This window comes from Sciurus vulgaris (genome assembly GCF_902686455.1).
Source record: "Sciurus vulgaris genome assembly, chromosome: 5".
Classification (NCBI taxonomy): domain Eukaryota; kingdom Metazoa; phylum Chordata; class Mammalia; order Rodentia; family Sciuridae; genus Sciurus; species Sciurus vulgaris.
Genome location: NC_136465.1, coordinates 62,484,245 through 62,497,840, shown reverse-complemented (window position 1 = coordinate 62,497,840; position 13,596 = coordinate 62,484,245). Strand labels below are relative to the sequence as shown.

The 13,596-nt window shown below is 33.4% G+C and overlaps 1 protein-coding gene across 6 annotated transcripts in view; it reads left to right on the top strand.

Moving 5' to 3' along the window:
• The first annotated feature begins 2,691 nt into the window (after positions 1 to 2,691).
• The window catches only part of WRN (WRN RecQ like helicase), a 132,674-nt gene continuing 121,769 nt past the window's right edge, over positions 2,692 to 13,596 (top strand). For 2 of the 6 annotated variants that reach the window (XM_079140207.1, XM_079140206.1), the window contains exons 1-3: positions 2,700 to 2,880; positions 3,487 to 3,599; positions 12,454 to 12,599. In XM_079140207.1, the coding sequence (XP_078996333.1) occupies positions 2,785 to 2,880; positions 3,487 to 3,599; positions 12,454 to 12,599 (355 nt within the window). In that variant the 5' untranslated portion in view covers positions 2,700 to 2,784. Of the gene's footprint in view, positions 2,881 to 3,486; positions 3,600 to 12,453; positions 12,600 to 13,596 lie in introns of those variants that run through there. The other 4 variants (XR_013763849.1, XM_079140208.1, XM_079140209.1 and 1 more) reach the window with 4 other exon arrangements.

Here is a 13,596-nt window from a genome sequence, read left to right as displayed (position 1 = left end):
GATTAAGAGCAGATCATATATATACAATTTGGGATAAACTTGACTTCTTCAAGGATTTTGAATTTGTGGCAGATATGATCTTATTAACCACTAACATTTGTAAGATGCTTTACAGTTTATAAAGCATGTATATTTTGCACATTTTGTTACTACTTATAATGCATATGGTAACACCAAGAGTTGAGTTGTCAGTTCTGATTCGGTGAATCATAGGTCTTACCCAATCCCAAACTTTCCTGATGATTCAGAGAATAATTTTTTTTTTTTGAAGGAGTCTTCTGTATTAGGGAATGACTTTGAATTAAGAAACAAATTTTGAGCAATGTGTGCAAAATCATTGCATAAAGGCAGTTTTGGAATTCCTATTTTATATTCTCATAATCATACAGCTGTTTTCATTACCCTTCATGTATTAAGGAATCTGTAATTCCGGACTTATTTACAATAAGCAGTTTAGATGGTTGGGCTCTACCTTGATGATCACATTTTCTAAATAGGTATTCCTTGGTTTTTCTTCTAGTAAATACTCTTTTTTTTTTTTTTTTTTAGGTGTTTTTTTTTAGTTGTTGGAGGACCTTCATTTTATTTATATGTGGTGCTGAGAATCGAACCCAGTGCCTCATACATGCTAGGCAAGCGCTCTATCACTGAGCCACAACCCCACCCCCTAGTAAATACTGTTAAGAGGTTATGAGGCTACCATTTGACTTGAGGTCATTAGGTCATTAGCATGTTTGCTTAGGGCCCCTGATTGAGCTTTTCATTCTTCCTCCTCTTCCTGTAGTCAGAGTGTTACAAGCCCATGGTTAATTCTTTTTATTCCAATGCATAAGAGTAATGGATTTTATTAAGTAGAACAAAAAATAAGAAAAGGTGATGGATTTTGTTTTGTATGGAAAATTTAAGTTTGATAAAGTAATTGTTTTAAGTTTTTTTGTTCCATAAATTATCAGTGTTCTTAGTTTTTAGTTCATGCTTTGAGAAATGAGCAATTAGGGTTAGGGGTTGTATTACCAAATAGTCTCAAACATAACAGGCTATCCCTAAATCCTAAGTAGTGTTGACTGTTTAATATCATGTTTCATCATGAAAATCTTCAGGAGTATGTTTATAACTGCTACTCCTTTGTTAGAAATTTGATACAATATGAAGTAAAGATGAGATTTGTTACTGAAAACATAAGGCTTCTTCAGTTTAGTGTAAGTCACATCAAGGTATGGATCCATTAGCAAAAAGAACATGTTACGATTCTCTGATTCTCTCATTCATAGTTTTCTTTTCTTTGTTTTGTTTTTGGTACCAGGGATTGAACCCAGGATGCTTAACCACTGAGTTACATCCCCAACCCTTTTTTAATTTTTTTTTGAGACAGGGTCTCACTTATGGCTTTGCTAAGTTTCTGAGACTGGCTTTGAACTCGCAGTCCTCCTGTCTCAGCTTCCTGAGCCCCTCAGATTATGAGCGTCACGCCCGGCTCATTCATTGTTTTCTCATTCTCTGTTTTCTTTAGCCATACTTGGAAGTTTGGTTACATTGTAGAGAGCCCTCTAAATGTGGTGTGTGTGAGTATATGATGGAATGTTACTCAGCTTTAAAGATGAAAGAAATTCTGGCATTTGCTGGTAAATGGATGGAGTTAGAATATCATGCTAAATGAAATAAGCCAAAAAACCAAAGTCCGATCTCTGATATGCAGAAGCTAATTCACAATAAGGAGGTGTATAGTGAAGAATAGTTACTTTATATTAGGTAGAGGGGAGTGAAGGGAAGGGGAAGGTATGGGGGTGGGAAAGATAGAGCGAAACAGACATTATTACCTCATGTACATGTATGACTGCATGACCAATATAATTGTGCAATATGCATAATCAGAAAAATGAGAGATTGCGCTCTATTTAAGTATGAGCTATCAAAATGTATAAATACATTCTACTGTCATGTACAACTAATTAGAACAAATAGAATAAAAAATTAAGAAAAAAGAATACTGGTGGCAGATCACAGTACACACACAAAAAAATACTAGTAACAAATTTTAAAAAATCTCTAAGAAATTCTTAGTTTTAGGAAACATGCACTTTCTAGGAAAGGACGTAATAAAAAAAATCCTTAATATCAAAGAGCTATTATCTGTCTTAAAAGGAAATTTTCAAGTGTACTTGTAAATAAATCTAATGATCTTGCTTACTTTACTTTGATCTTAGATAATAATCTTTATATACAGAAAATTAATGTTGTTGATTTTATTTTTCTTTTGCTGTACTGGGTATTGAGCCCAGGGACACTCTACCACTGTACATCCTTAGCCCATTTAATGTTTTATTTTGAAACATGGTCTCACTAAGTTGCCAAGGATGACCTCAAATTTACAATTCTCCTGTCTCAGCCTCCTTAGTCTCTGGGATTTCAGGCATGTGCCCACAGTACCTAGCTGAAAAAAATTTAATATTTCATATATCCAAGGTTTCTCTTTGTTAATGAGGTAAAGGTTATTTGAAAGGATTAAAGTCATAGAATAATAGAATTTTGAAATTGCTGGGACTTTAGAAAGAACTCAATTAAAATAACCCACTTGCTTTAAAAGACAGATACTTAATAGATCTATAATATTATGTTTATTTTGCAATTCCAACACTTATACTATACTTGGGCCTAGATGTGATAATTTATTATGTGTGTCCAGTTTTAAGTCTCATTGATACAGCTCTCTCTTGAGTTTTCTTTCAAAGATTTGTTTTGTTTTTTTTAATTTTTTTTTTAATTTTGCAACTAGGGCATTTTAAAATGGATGAAAAGGAGTTGGAAACAAACCCACAGCAGCGGAAATTTCCTGAATGGATGTCAGTGCAGAATAAGAAACGTGCTGTAGAAGAAAGAAAGGTATTTTGTTTATTGATTATTCTTTCAGGTAGGAAATTTAACTTAAATCTGGCTGTAGAATGAGTCAACCCCACTCATAAACTTCAGGTAATTATTTAGGTCAGTTGTGAATGAACCAGCATCTAGTTGTTGAATGGGTAAGTAGTAATAAATTTTAATTGAGTTTATTGTATATTTCCCTTTTATGTCCAATTTACGTGGTTGGCCTTAGTAGTTTTTTCTAATTCAGATAATTTAGAAACACTAACATACGTGAAATTTTGGGGTAAACCAGTTTAAATCCTCTTAGAATTAAGTTCTGACAACCAGTTGTCAGCATTTTAAGGCCATATTATTACATACAGAATAATAATATAATTACCAGATAAAAAAACCTGGGTGAAATAATGCTTTTATGAAAAGGATGAGAAGTTTAAAAATAGACTTATTAGAAAAAATAATTTTAACAATGGCATAGATTTTGTTAAAGTGACCTTATCTAGAAAAGCATTAACTATAAAACAGAATTGTACATTGACTGTTTCAGTGGACTTTATTATTTTGGTGAACATTTATTATTTGATATGAACTTTACTTGTATCTGTTTTGAATTTTATTTTACTGAAGGCATGTATTCAGAAGAGTGTTTTTGAAGATGACCTCCCCTTCTTAGAATTCACAGGATCTATTGTGTATAGTTATGAAGCTAGTGATTGCTCTTTCCTGTCGGAAGATATTTGGTAAGAGATTTGAATTTCCTAATTTCATTGATTTTGCATCCTTAGAAGATAATAACTATTTTGTTAATATTTATATATTTAGTAAATTTTACAGTTGGGGAATTATTTCTACATGTAGGCTATTACTAAGTTCTAATCTACTTTTTAAATAAAAATAACATTATAAAAATACAATTTGTAATATATGTTCATTCATAAGCTTTCCTATTACTTTTTTTTACTTTCAAACTTAAAATGTTATTTACAAAACTACTGAACACATTTTGTTTATTACCAATTTAGAAAAAAATGCAAGAATTATTCAACCTCTAAATGTTGAGTAATATAATATAAAATCTTATTAAAAGCACCAATATAGTAATATTGAATAATGGCTATGATTGGTTCTTTTATTTCCTTAGTGACAGTTGTACCAAATGATCCTTAAAAAGAACTTTAGAAATGACTGACTGTTAGTTTTAATAGTTGCTGTAACACAATTATCACAGACTGTGTAAATTATAAAGTTATTTCTCACAGTTTTGAAGGTTGGGAAGTCAAAGACCATGGCACTGGCATTTTGTGAGGGCCTTTGCACTGTGTCATAACATGGTGGAAGGACAAGTGAGAAGAGAAAGGAAAAGGGAAATAGGGGGTGGAACTTGATAACATTATTAGTCCATTGAGGAGGATAGAGTCCTCTTATTAGCCACCTCTCCTAACATTGTTGCATTGAGGTTTAAATTTCCATATGAGTTTTGGAGGGGGTATTTAAACCATAGCAAATTAGAACCATAATCTTGCAATTTAAACCTCTTGAAACATTTTACAGAAGTAGTGAGGAATTAATTCGTATCTTCTTTATTTTTATTTTTTCTTTTATTGTAAATCATAATTATACATAAAAATGGATTTATCATGCCATATTTGTACATGCACATAATTTACTCAATCTCCTTTTCTACTGTCTTCCTTTTTTCTACCCTTCTCCTCCATCTTCTTTGAAGTTGTTACAACTGTTTTTTTTTTTTTCAAACTGTTACACATTGGGTTAAAAAAATAGAAGTAAATTAAGCTATTTATTAATGTTCTCCTGGTGGTAGCTATAATCTAGAGATAGTATTCAGTTGTCCTGACTTTCACTCCAGTTCTTTGGGTTTTATTGTATTGAATTAAATTAGACTCACAGATAAGGCATATTCTTTATATATATATATATATATATATATATATATAAATTTTTATTTTTACAGACTGCATTTTGCTTCATTTTACACAAATGAGGTACAACTTTTCATTTCTTTGGTTGTATGCAATGTAAATTCACACCATTCATATAATCATACATGTACATAGAGTAATACTGTCTGTGTCATTCTATTATCTTTCCTTCCTCCACCCCCTTCTGCTCCATTTTCTTCTATACCATCCAAAGTTTCTCCATTCTTCTCTTCCCCCCTGCCGTGACCCCCCTTGTTATATATCGTCATTCACTTCTCAGAGAAAACATTCAGCCTTTGGATTTTTGGGCTTGGCTTATCTCACTTGGCATGTTATTCTCCAACTCCATCCATTTACCAGCAAATGCCATAATTTTATTCTATATGGCTCAGTAATATTCCATTGTGTATATATACCACAGTTTCTTTATCCATTCATCAGTTGAAGGGCACCTTGGTTGGATCTACAATCTAGCTATTGTGACTTGAGCTGCTGTGAACATTAATGTGGCTGCATCACTGTTGTATGCTGATTTTAAGTCCTTTGGGTATAAACTGAGGAGTGGGATAGCTGGGTCAGATGGTGGTTCCATTCCAAGTTTTCTGAGGTATCTCCATACTACTTTCCAGAGTGGCTGCACCAATTTGCAACTCCACCAGCAATGTATGAGTGTGCCTTTCCCCCCACATCTATGCCAACACTTGTTTTTGCTTGTGTTCTTGATAATAACCATTCTAATTGGAGTGAGATGAAATCTTAGGGTGGTTTTAATTTGCATTTCTCTAATTACTAGGGATGATGAGCACTTTTTCATATATTTGTTGATCACCTGTACATCTTATTCTGTGAAGTATTTGCCCAGTTCCTTAGCCCATTGATTGAGTTCTTTGTATTTTTGGTGTAAAGTTTTTTAAGTTCTTAAGTTTTAATTTATAAAAATTTTGGAGATTAGTGCTCTGTCTGAAGTGTGTGTGGAAAAGATTTTCTCCCCTCTGTAGGCTGTCTTTTCACATTATTGATTGTTTCCTTTGCTGAGAAAAAAACTTTTTAGTTTGAATTCATCCCATTTATTGATTCTTGCTTTTATTTGTTACACTCTGGGCGTCTTGTTAAGGAAGTCTAGTCCTAAGCCAACATGATAAACATTCGGCCCTTCTATTTGGTGAAGGGTCTCAGGTCTAATTCCTAGATCCTTGATCCATTTTGAGCGAGTTTTGTATAGGGTGAGAGATAGGGGTTTAATTTCATTTAACTGTGTATGGATTTCCAGTTTTGCCAGCACCATTTGTTGAAGAGGCTATCTTTTCACCATTGTAAGTTTTCGGCCCCTTTGTCTAGTATGAGATAACTGTACTTATTGGGTGTGTCTCTGTGTCTTCTATTCTGTACCATTGCTCTACATGTCTGTTTTGGGGCCAATACCATGCTGTTTTTGTTACTATTACTCTACAGTAGAGTTTAATGTCTAGTTTTGTGATACCTCCTATATCACTCTTCCTGCCCAGGATTGCTTTGGCTATTCTGGGTCTTTTGTTCTTCCAGATGAATTTCATGATTGCTTTCTCTATTTCTGTGAGGCATGTCTTTGGGATTTGAATTGGAATTGTGTTAAATCTGTATATGGAAGTATGGCCATTTTGATAATTTAATTCTGCCTACCCAAGAACACAGGAGATCTTTCTATCTTCTAAGGTTTTTGTTAATTTCTTTCTTTAATGTTCTGTAGTTTTCATTGTAGATGTCTTTTACCTCTTTTGTTAGATTGATTCCCAAGTACTTTATTTTTTTTTTTTTTTGAGGCTATTGTGAATGGAGTTGTTTTCCTAATTTCTCTTTCAGATGATTAATTGCTTATGAATAGAAATGCATTAGATTTATGTGTGTTGATTTTATATCCTGGTGTTTTTTTTTTCCGAATTCATTTATTAGGTCTAGAATTTTTCGGGTGGAGTGTTTTGGATCCTTTAAATATAGAATCATTTTGTGGGCAAACAGTGATAGTTTGAGTTTTTCTTTTCCTATTCATATCCCCTTAATTTTTTTTTTCTGTCTAATTGCTCTGGCTAGTATTTCAAGCAAAATGTTGAATATAACATCTAGTCTTGTTCTAGTTTTCAAAGGGACTGCTTTAAGTTTTTCTCCATTAAGAATGATGTTGGCCAGGGGCTTAACATAAATAACCTTTATAATGTTGAGGTATGTTCTGACTATCTCTATTTTTTCTGGTGTTTCGAGCATGAAGGGATGTTGTATTAACTTCACTAACTACCTTTGACTTTGCTATAGTATATCATGTCTGACATTAAAAAGCATAAATGATTTGGAGAATTAGGGAGTTAATGAATTATATTTATTTTATAAAAGGCAGAATTGTTTTGGTTTTTGGTTTTTTTATCCCCTGTCATGTGGTCAATTTTAAGATTTATACCATCTGTCAAACTAAAAAACTTCTTCCCAGTGAAGGAAGCATCCAAGAACACTAAGAAAGCCCACAGATTGGGAGAAAATCTTTGCTACCTGCACCTCAGATAGAGCATTGATTTCCAGGATATATAAAGATATAAAAAAATTTCATACACACACACAAAACCAATTAATAAATGTGCAAAGGAACTGAACAGGCATGTTACAGAAGAAATATGATTGGTCAACAAATACTTGAAAAAATGTTCAACATCTCTAGCAGTTAGAGAAATGCAAATGAGATTCTATCTCACTCCAGTCAGAATGATAATTATCAAGAATACCAAGTAACAATAAATATTGGTGAGGATGTGGGGAAAAGTTTCACTCATACATTGCTGGTGGGACTGCAAATTGGTGCAACCACTCTGGAAATCAGTATGGAGATTCCTCAAAAAACTTGGAATGGAACCACCATTTGACCCAGTTATCCCACTTCTTGGCATATACCTAAGGGACTTAAAATAGGAATAGTATAGTGAGACAGCCACATGAATGTTTATAGCAGCTCATTTCACAATAACTAAACTATGGAACCAACTTTGATGCCCTTCAGCCCTTCAACAGATGAATGGATAAAGAAAATGTGACATATATATATATATATATATATATATATCTAGATATATATATATATATAGATACACACACACACACACACACGGGAATACTACTTAACCATAAAGAATTGCTGGGGTCCAGCTCTAGTACGGTTGGGGATCCTAGGTGGATGGGAGGCATTGGCGCAGTGGAGAAACAGCACACAGAGACACCAGACATTCTGAGGCTGAATCTGTCTTTATTTTTTCTGCCAGCCTTTTTATAGATATTGTTCTTTACTAATGATCATATCATTTTATGGTTGGTTTAAAATAAGAAAAACCTTCAAAAGTACAATCTATGCTTCTTCTCAAAGTACACATTCTCTCTGTATGACAGCCCAGACCAAAACAACCTTATTTCCCAGCTAGCTTAAAACAACCTGGTCTCCCAGCTAAACTGAAACAACTTTGTCTCCAGCTAAGCTGAGGGCACCATGATCTGCCAGTCTTCAACCTTCAGAACAAACACATCATTAGATTTTCTAAGAAACTATCCCCACCATGAACTCCAGTGTTTAACAGTGAGAAACTTTTACTATTATTAAAGGGCAAAGAAATCAACTTATAGTTAATATGTAGTCTATTCTAATTTCATATAATAGACTACAGTCTTATTCTGATTCTTAAAGAATTAGACTAAACATAGGAAAAGCACAAATTATACTTATGACTAACCTAAATGTTTTTATTATGTAAAGTATCTCTAGAATCAACTATTGAAACTAAGAAAGCAACAAAGGCTAAACACCACATCCAAGATCAGAGAAATGCCTCTTTATCCATTTATTATTATACTAAAGCAATCACAGGCTCCTTTTAATTTGAACACAGCTACAGTGGTTTATTTTCATATATTTTATCTATGTACTATTGCCAAATTTTTATTGGGCACTATTTTGTGTCCCAATACAGTAAAACCTTCCCAATGTTTTTCCAATAATTTTCTAAATGATATATTTATTATTATTAAAAAGCAACTACACGTAGAGACATGCCATGCCTATGGCACCCAAGAGAGAGGACGCTCAACAGAACTGTGTCAAGTGTTGAGTCCTTTATTCCAACAGACCATGTCAAGGGTCGGATCCTCTACTCCAACAGACCATGTCAAGTGTCGGAATGGCAGGAAATAGATGCAGCAGAGAATTGAAATTATGGTATTTGCCAGTAAATGGATGGAACTAGAGACTATTATACTAAGTGAAATAAGCCAATCCCAAAAAACCAAAGGCTGAATGTTCTCTCTGATATGCTGATGCTGACTCACAATAAGGGGGTGGGTGGGCAGGGGAGAATAGAAGTACTTTGGATTAGACAAAGGGCAATGAAGGGAATGGAGGAGAAATGGGAAAATAGGAAAGAAAGTAGAATGAATCAGACATTACTTTCCTATGTGCATATATGAGTACATGACTAATGTAATTCCACATCATGTACAACCAGAAGAATGGGGACTGGGGTTGTGGCTCAGTGTAGAGCTCTGCCTAGCATGCATGAGGTCCTGGGTTCAATCCTCAGCACCACGTAAAAATAAAATAAAGTTTTTTTTTTTTTTTTTTAAATATAGCAACCAGAAGAGTGGAAAGTCATACTCCATATAGTGTAATACATTCTACTGTTATTCATAATTAATGAGAACAAATAAAAAATTTATAGCCATTTAAAAAAAGAAGTGGACCATAAACTGAATAATTCCTAGGTATTAGAATTAAAAGACCTTAAATTCTGAGAAGTCGCTACAGAAATTCTTGGTTACCTGGGGTAATTAGCAAAGACTCCAGAAGAATCATACCTTTTCATAAAAAAGAAGTTAAAAAAAAAAAAAAAAGATGTATACCATCACAGGTTTCCAGCAATTTATGATGTGCCTTTGTGTAGTGTGGTTATCCTGCTTTGGATTCATTGAGTTTTTTTTTTTTTTTTTTTTTTGGTGGGTTTATTGTTTTCATTGTATTTGAGAATTTTCTTCAAATATTTTTCCTCTAATACTGATACACAAATTAGAGTGCTTGATACTGTTTCTCTTTTTTCTTTTTTTCTCTTTGTGCTTCAGTTTGAATAGTTTCTTTTGCTATTTCTTTAAGCTATTTTTTCTTCTGTAGTATCTAATCTATTTATCTCTTGTAAATTTTTAATTTTAGTTATTATATTTTTCATTTCTAGAAATTCCATTCAAAAGTATATATCTGCCATTTTAGGTCTCATCATATTCATTTTTTAAAAAATTCTTGAATATATTTAGCATATTTATAATAGCAGTTTTAATGTTCTTATCTCTTAATTTCATTATTGTAGCTTTTTTTTTTCCCCCTATTGAGTCTCCTGGTTATGAAAACATTTTCCTGTTTCTTCTCATGACTTTTAATTTGTTTTTATTAGAGATTGTGATTATTTTACCTTGTTGAATTTTGTTGTCTTTCAAAGAAAGGAGTTTTGTTTGTCAGATAGTTAAGTTACTTAAAGATCAGCTTTATATACATATATATTAATATTTTTAGTTATAGATGAACATAATACCTTTTATTTATTTTTATGTGGTGCTGAGAATCAAGCCCAGTGCCTCACATGTGCTAGACAAATGCTCTACCACTGAGCTCAACCCAAGCCCTCAGCTTTATATTTTAAGGATTAATTTTAAGCTTTATTAGAGCCTCTAATTCTTATGGGTAATTTAACCCCATGAAAAGGTATGATTCTTCTGGAGTCTTTGCTAATTGTCCCAGGTTCTGGAGTCTTTGCTAATTGCCCCAGGTAACCAAGAATTTCTACTGTGACTTCTCAGAACTTAAGGTCTTTTAACTCTAATACCTAGAATTTGTTTAGTTTATAGTCCACTAGTAGTTTCTTGCGTAGGCTGATAGTTTGTCTATGCATGCTTGTCTTGGTATTTTACAAAGACTCAAAGATGCCCTAGAAATACTTCTGGAGCTCTTTTCCTGCCTCACACCCTTCTCTCCAGAAAGCTGCCCTACAACTTCCAATTGAGTTACTGTCTCTTTCAGAGCCCTGTCTCCCCATCTCATCGCTCTCTCCCTGGATTTTTCTTCCTCGCTCTCTCCCTGGATTTTTCTTCCTTGTCCTTAGTGAGCTATGCTATTAGAACTATGCTATTAACATAGACCAGGCACATTGTGTCTTTCCACAGATTATTGTTATTGAATCAATTTACAAGCTGCATCACTTTTACTGATTTTAATTCACTGAAAATACCTAGGGTTAATTTGGTGCCAGGACCAACGTAATCACCAAGTTTTTTTATTTCATTTTATTTCTTCTTCCCTGCCTCCCTTCCTTCCTTCAATCTTAATTACTAATAATCTGTAACTCTCAAGTCACATATTCTACTTCACAAAATGATATACATAGGTTACAGTAAAACTAAGAAAGGATTAAGACAGCCAAGGTAGCCACAGGGTTTCAAGGAGGCAGTACCAAGGAGAAAGACAGTGCACAGATACAGAACTGTTGTATGAGGTCAGATAAGGGAACCAGTTTAGCAGAGTTGAGGCAGGGTACAGTTTATAGTGCCCTTTGAGATAACATCTATCATGAGTTCAGTGTTCAGCATTTCCTCAATGGTTTTTATATTACTTTATGATTTTATATCCTCATATTATTTTGTCCATTTAAAAACATGTAAAAATGATGTCAAACTGCATGTGTACTATTTGTATTTTTTAGTCAACATGTTTTTGAGAACTTTTCATGTTGATCTGTGTAGTTCCATTTAACTTTTATATGATTATATGATATTTCATTGTTTCAGTATGATATAATTTGTGCCTTCTCTGACAGAACTTCAATTTCCAATTTTATGCCAGTAGGAACAATGTTGCAATTAACATTGTTAAACATGTTTATCTCTTTGTATATATGTAATAATTTCATATATTTGTAAGGAAAATAGCCAGGTCATAGTGTTTATACATTTTCAATTAGATATTGCCAATGTTTTTTTTCCAAGAGAATTTTACCAATAAATGTTCATTAATGAACATTCTCACCCATATATATGTCTGTCTTAGCACTTGATACTGTGAACCTTTAATTTTTGCCAGTCAGATACATGTGAAAGAGTAGAGAAAATTGGTGTCTTCACATAATAATTTGATTTATTGGCCATTTGGATTTCCTTTTGGGAGTTGCCTGTTACTGTTTTCCTCCACTTTTCTGCTAGATTATTTGTCTTTTTCCTCCATCCCTCCCTCCCTCCTTTCTTCCTTACTTTCCAGAGGCGTTTTACCACTGAACTGCACTAGCACCTTTTATTTTTTGTTTTGAGACAACCTCTAATAAGTTGCTTAGGGCCTTACTATGTTACTGAGGCTGGGCTACAACTTGTGATCCTCCCACTTTAGCCTCCTAAATCACTGGAATTATAGGGTGTACCACCATGCCTGGCTTCTTAATAATATTTTGAGGAACTTTTAATATTTTTTGACTAGTCATTATCAGTTGTTTATGTCACAGATATCTTCCGCCATTCCATGGTTTGTCTTTTAGTTTTTGTCATTTAGTTTTTAAGGTCTGCAGTTGTTTAAAATTAATGCAATTAACTTACACTATTCTTCTTGCCCCCCTCCCCAAAGCATGAATCTGTCTGATGGAGATGTGATAGGATTTGATATGGAATGGCCACCAGTGTACAATAAAGGGAAACTAAGCAGAGTTGCACTAATTCAATTGTGTGTATCTGAGAGCAAATGTTACTTGTTTCACATTTCTTCTATGGCAGGTTGGTTATCTCTTTTGGTTTCATTTTTATATTGTTGATAATTATAATATGTTGACTCTATCCCTGTAAAGTTAAATTCTTTCATTACCTGTTACTTCTCTCATCATCTTACATTTATTTAAGTATTTAGTTTCCATCTGATTCACTCATATTCCCTGTTTTATTTAATTTTCATAGCATCCTGTGAAGCATTGGTGTTTTTCCTGTTTTAAAGAAGAGAGAAATGAAGTTTAAAGGGTCTGAATGACCAAGAATATACTGTTGGTTCTAGCAGAGTATTCAAACTCATTTTTTCTTTTCTTTTTTTCCCCCACATTTTTAATTGTTGCATTATGGTTGTACATAGTGATAGGATTTATTGTTACATATTCATACATGCACACAATATAACGATAACATTTGGCCAATATTACTCCCTAGAATTCCCCACTCCCTCCCCAACTCTAACCTCTGGTCCCTTTCCTATACTGATCTCCCTTTGATTTTCATGAGATCCCTTGCCTCCACTTTTCCTTTTTCCTCTCTAGCTTCTATATATGAGAGAAAAACATACGATGCTTGAGCCTCTAAGTCTGGCTTATTTTGCTCAGTTCCATCCATTTTCCTGCAAATGATAAAATTTCATTTTTGTTTATGACTGAATAAAATTCCCATTGAATGAATGAATATATGTATATATATCACTTTTTAAAATTTGTTCTCTAATTAGTTATATATGACAGCAGACTGCAGTTCAACTCATTATACACAAATGGAGCACAACTTCTCATTTCTCTGGTTGTACATGATACAGTCACACTGTTAATGCAATCATATATGTACGTAGGGTATTGTCCATCTCATTTCACCATCCTTCTCAGCCCCACACCCTTCCCTCCCCTAACTCCCCTCTGCTCAATCCAGTTTTATTTTTTCTTATTATTTATTAATCAGGAGTTTTTGATTTAGGCAAGAGAAATACATAAAGTGTGTTTCTGAATTAAACTTAACATAAACA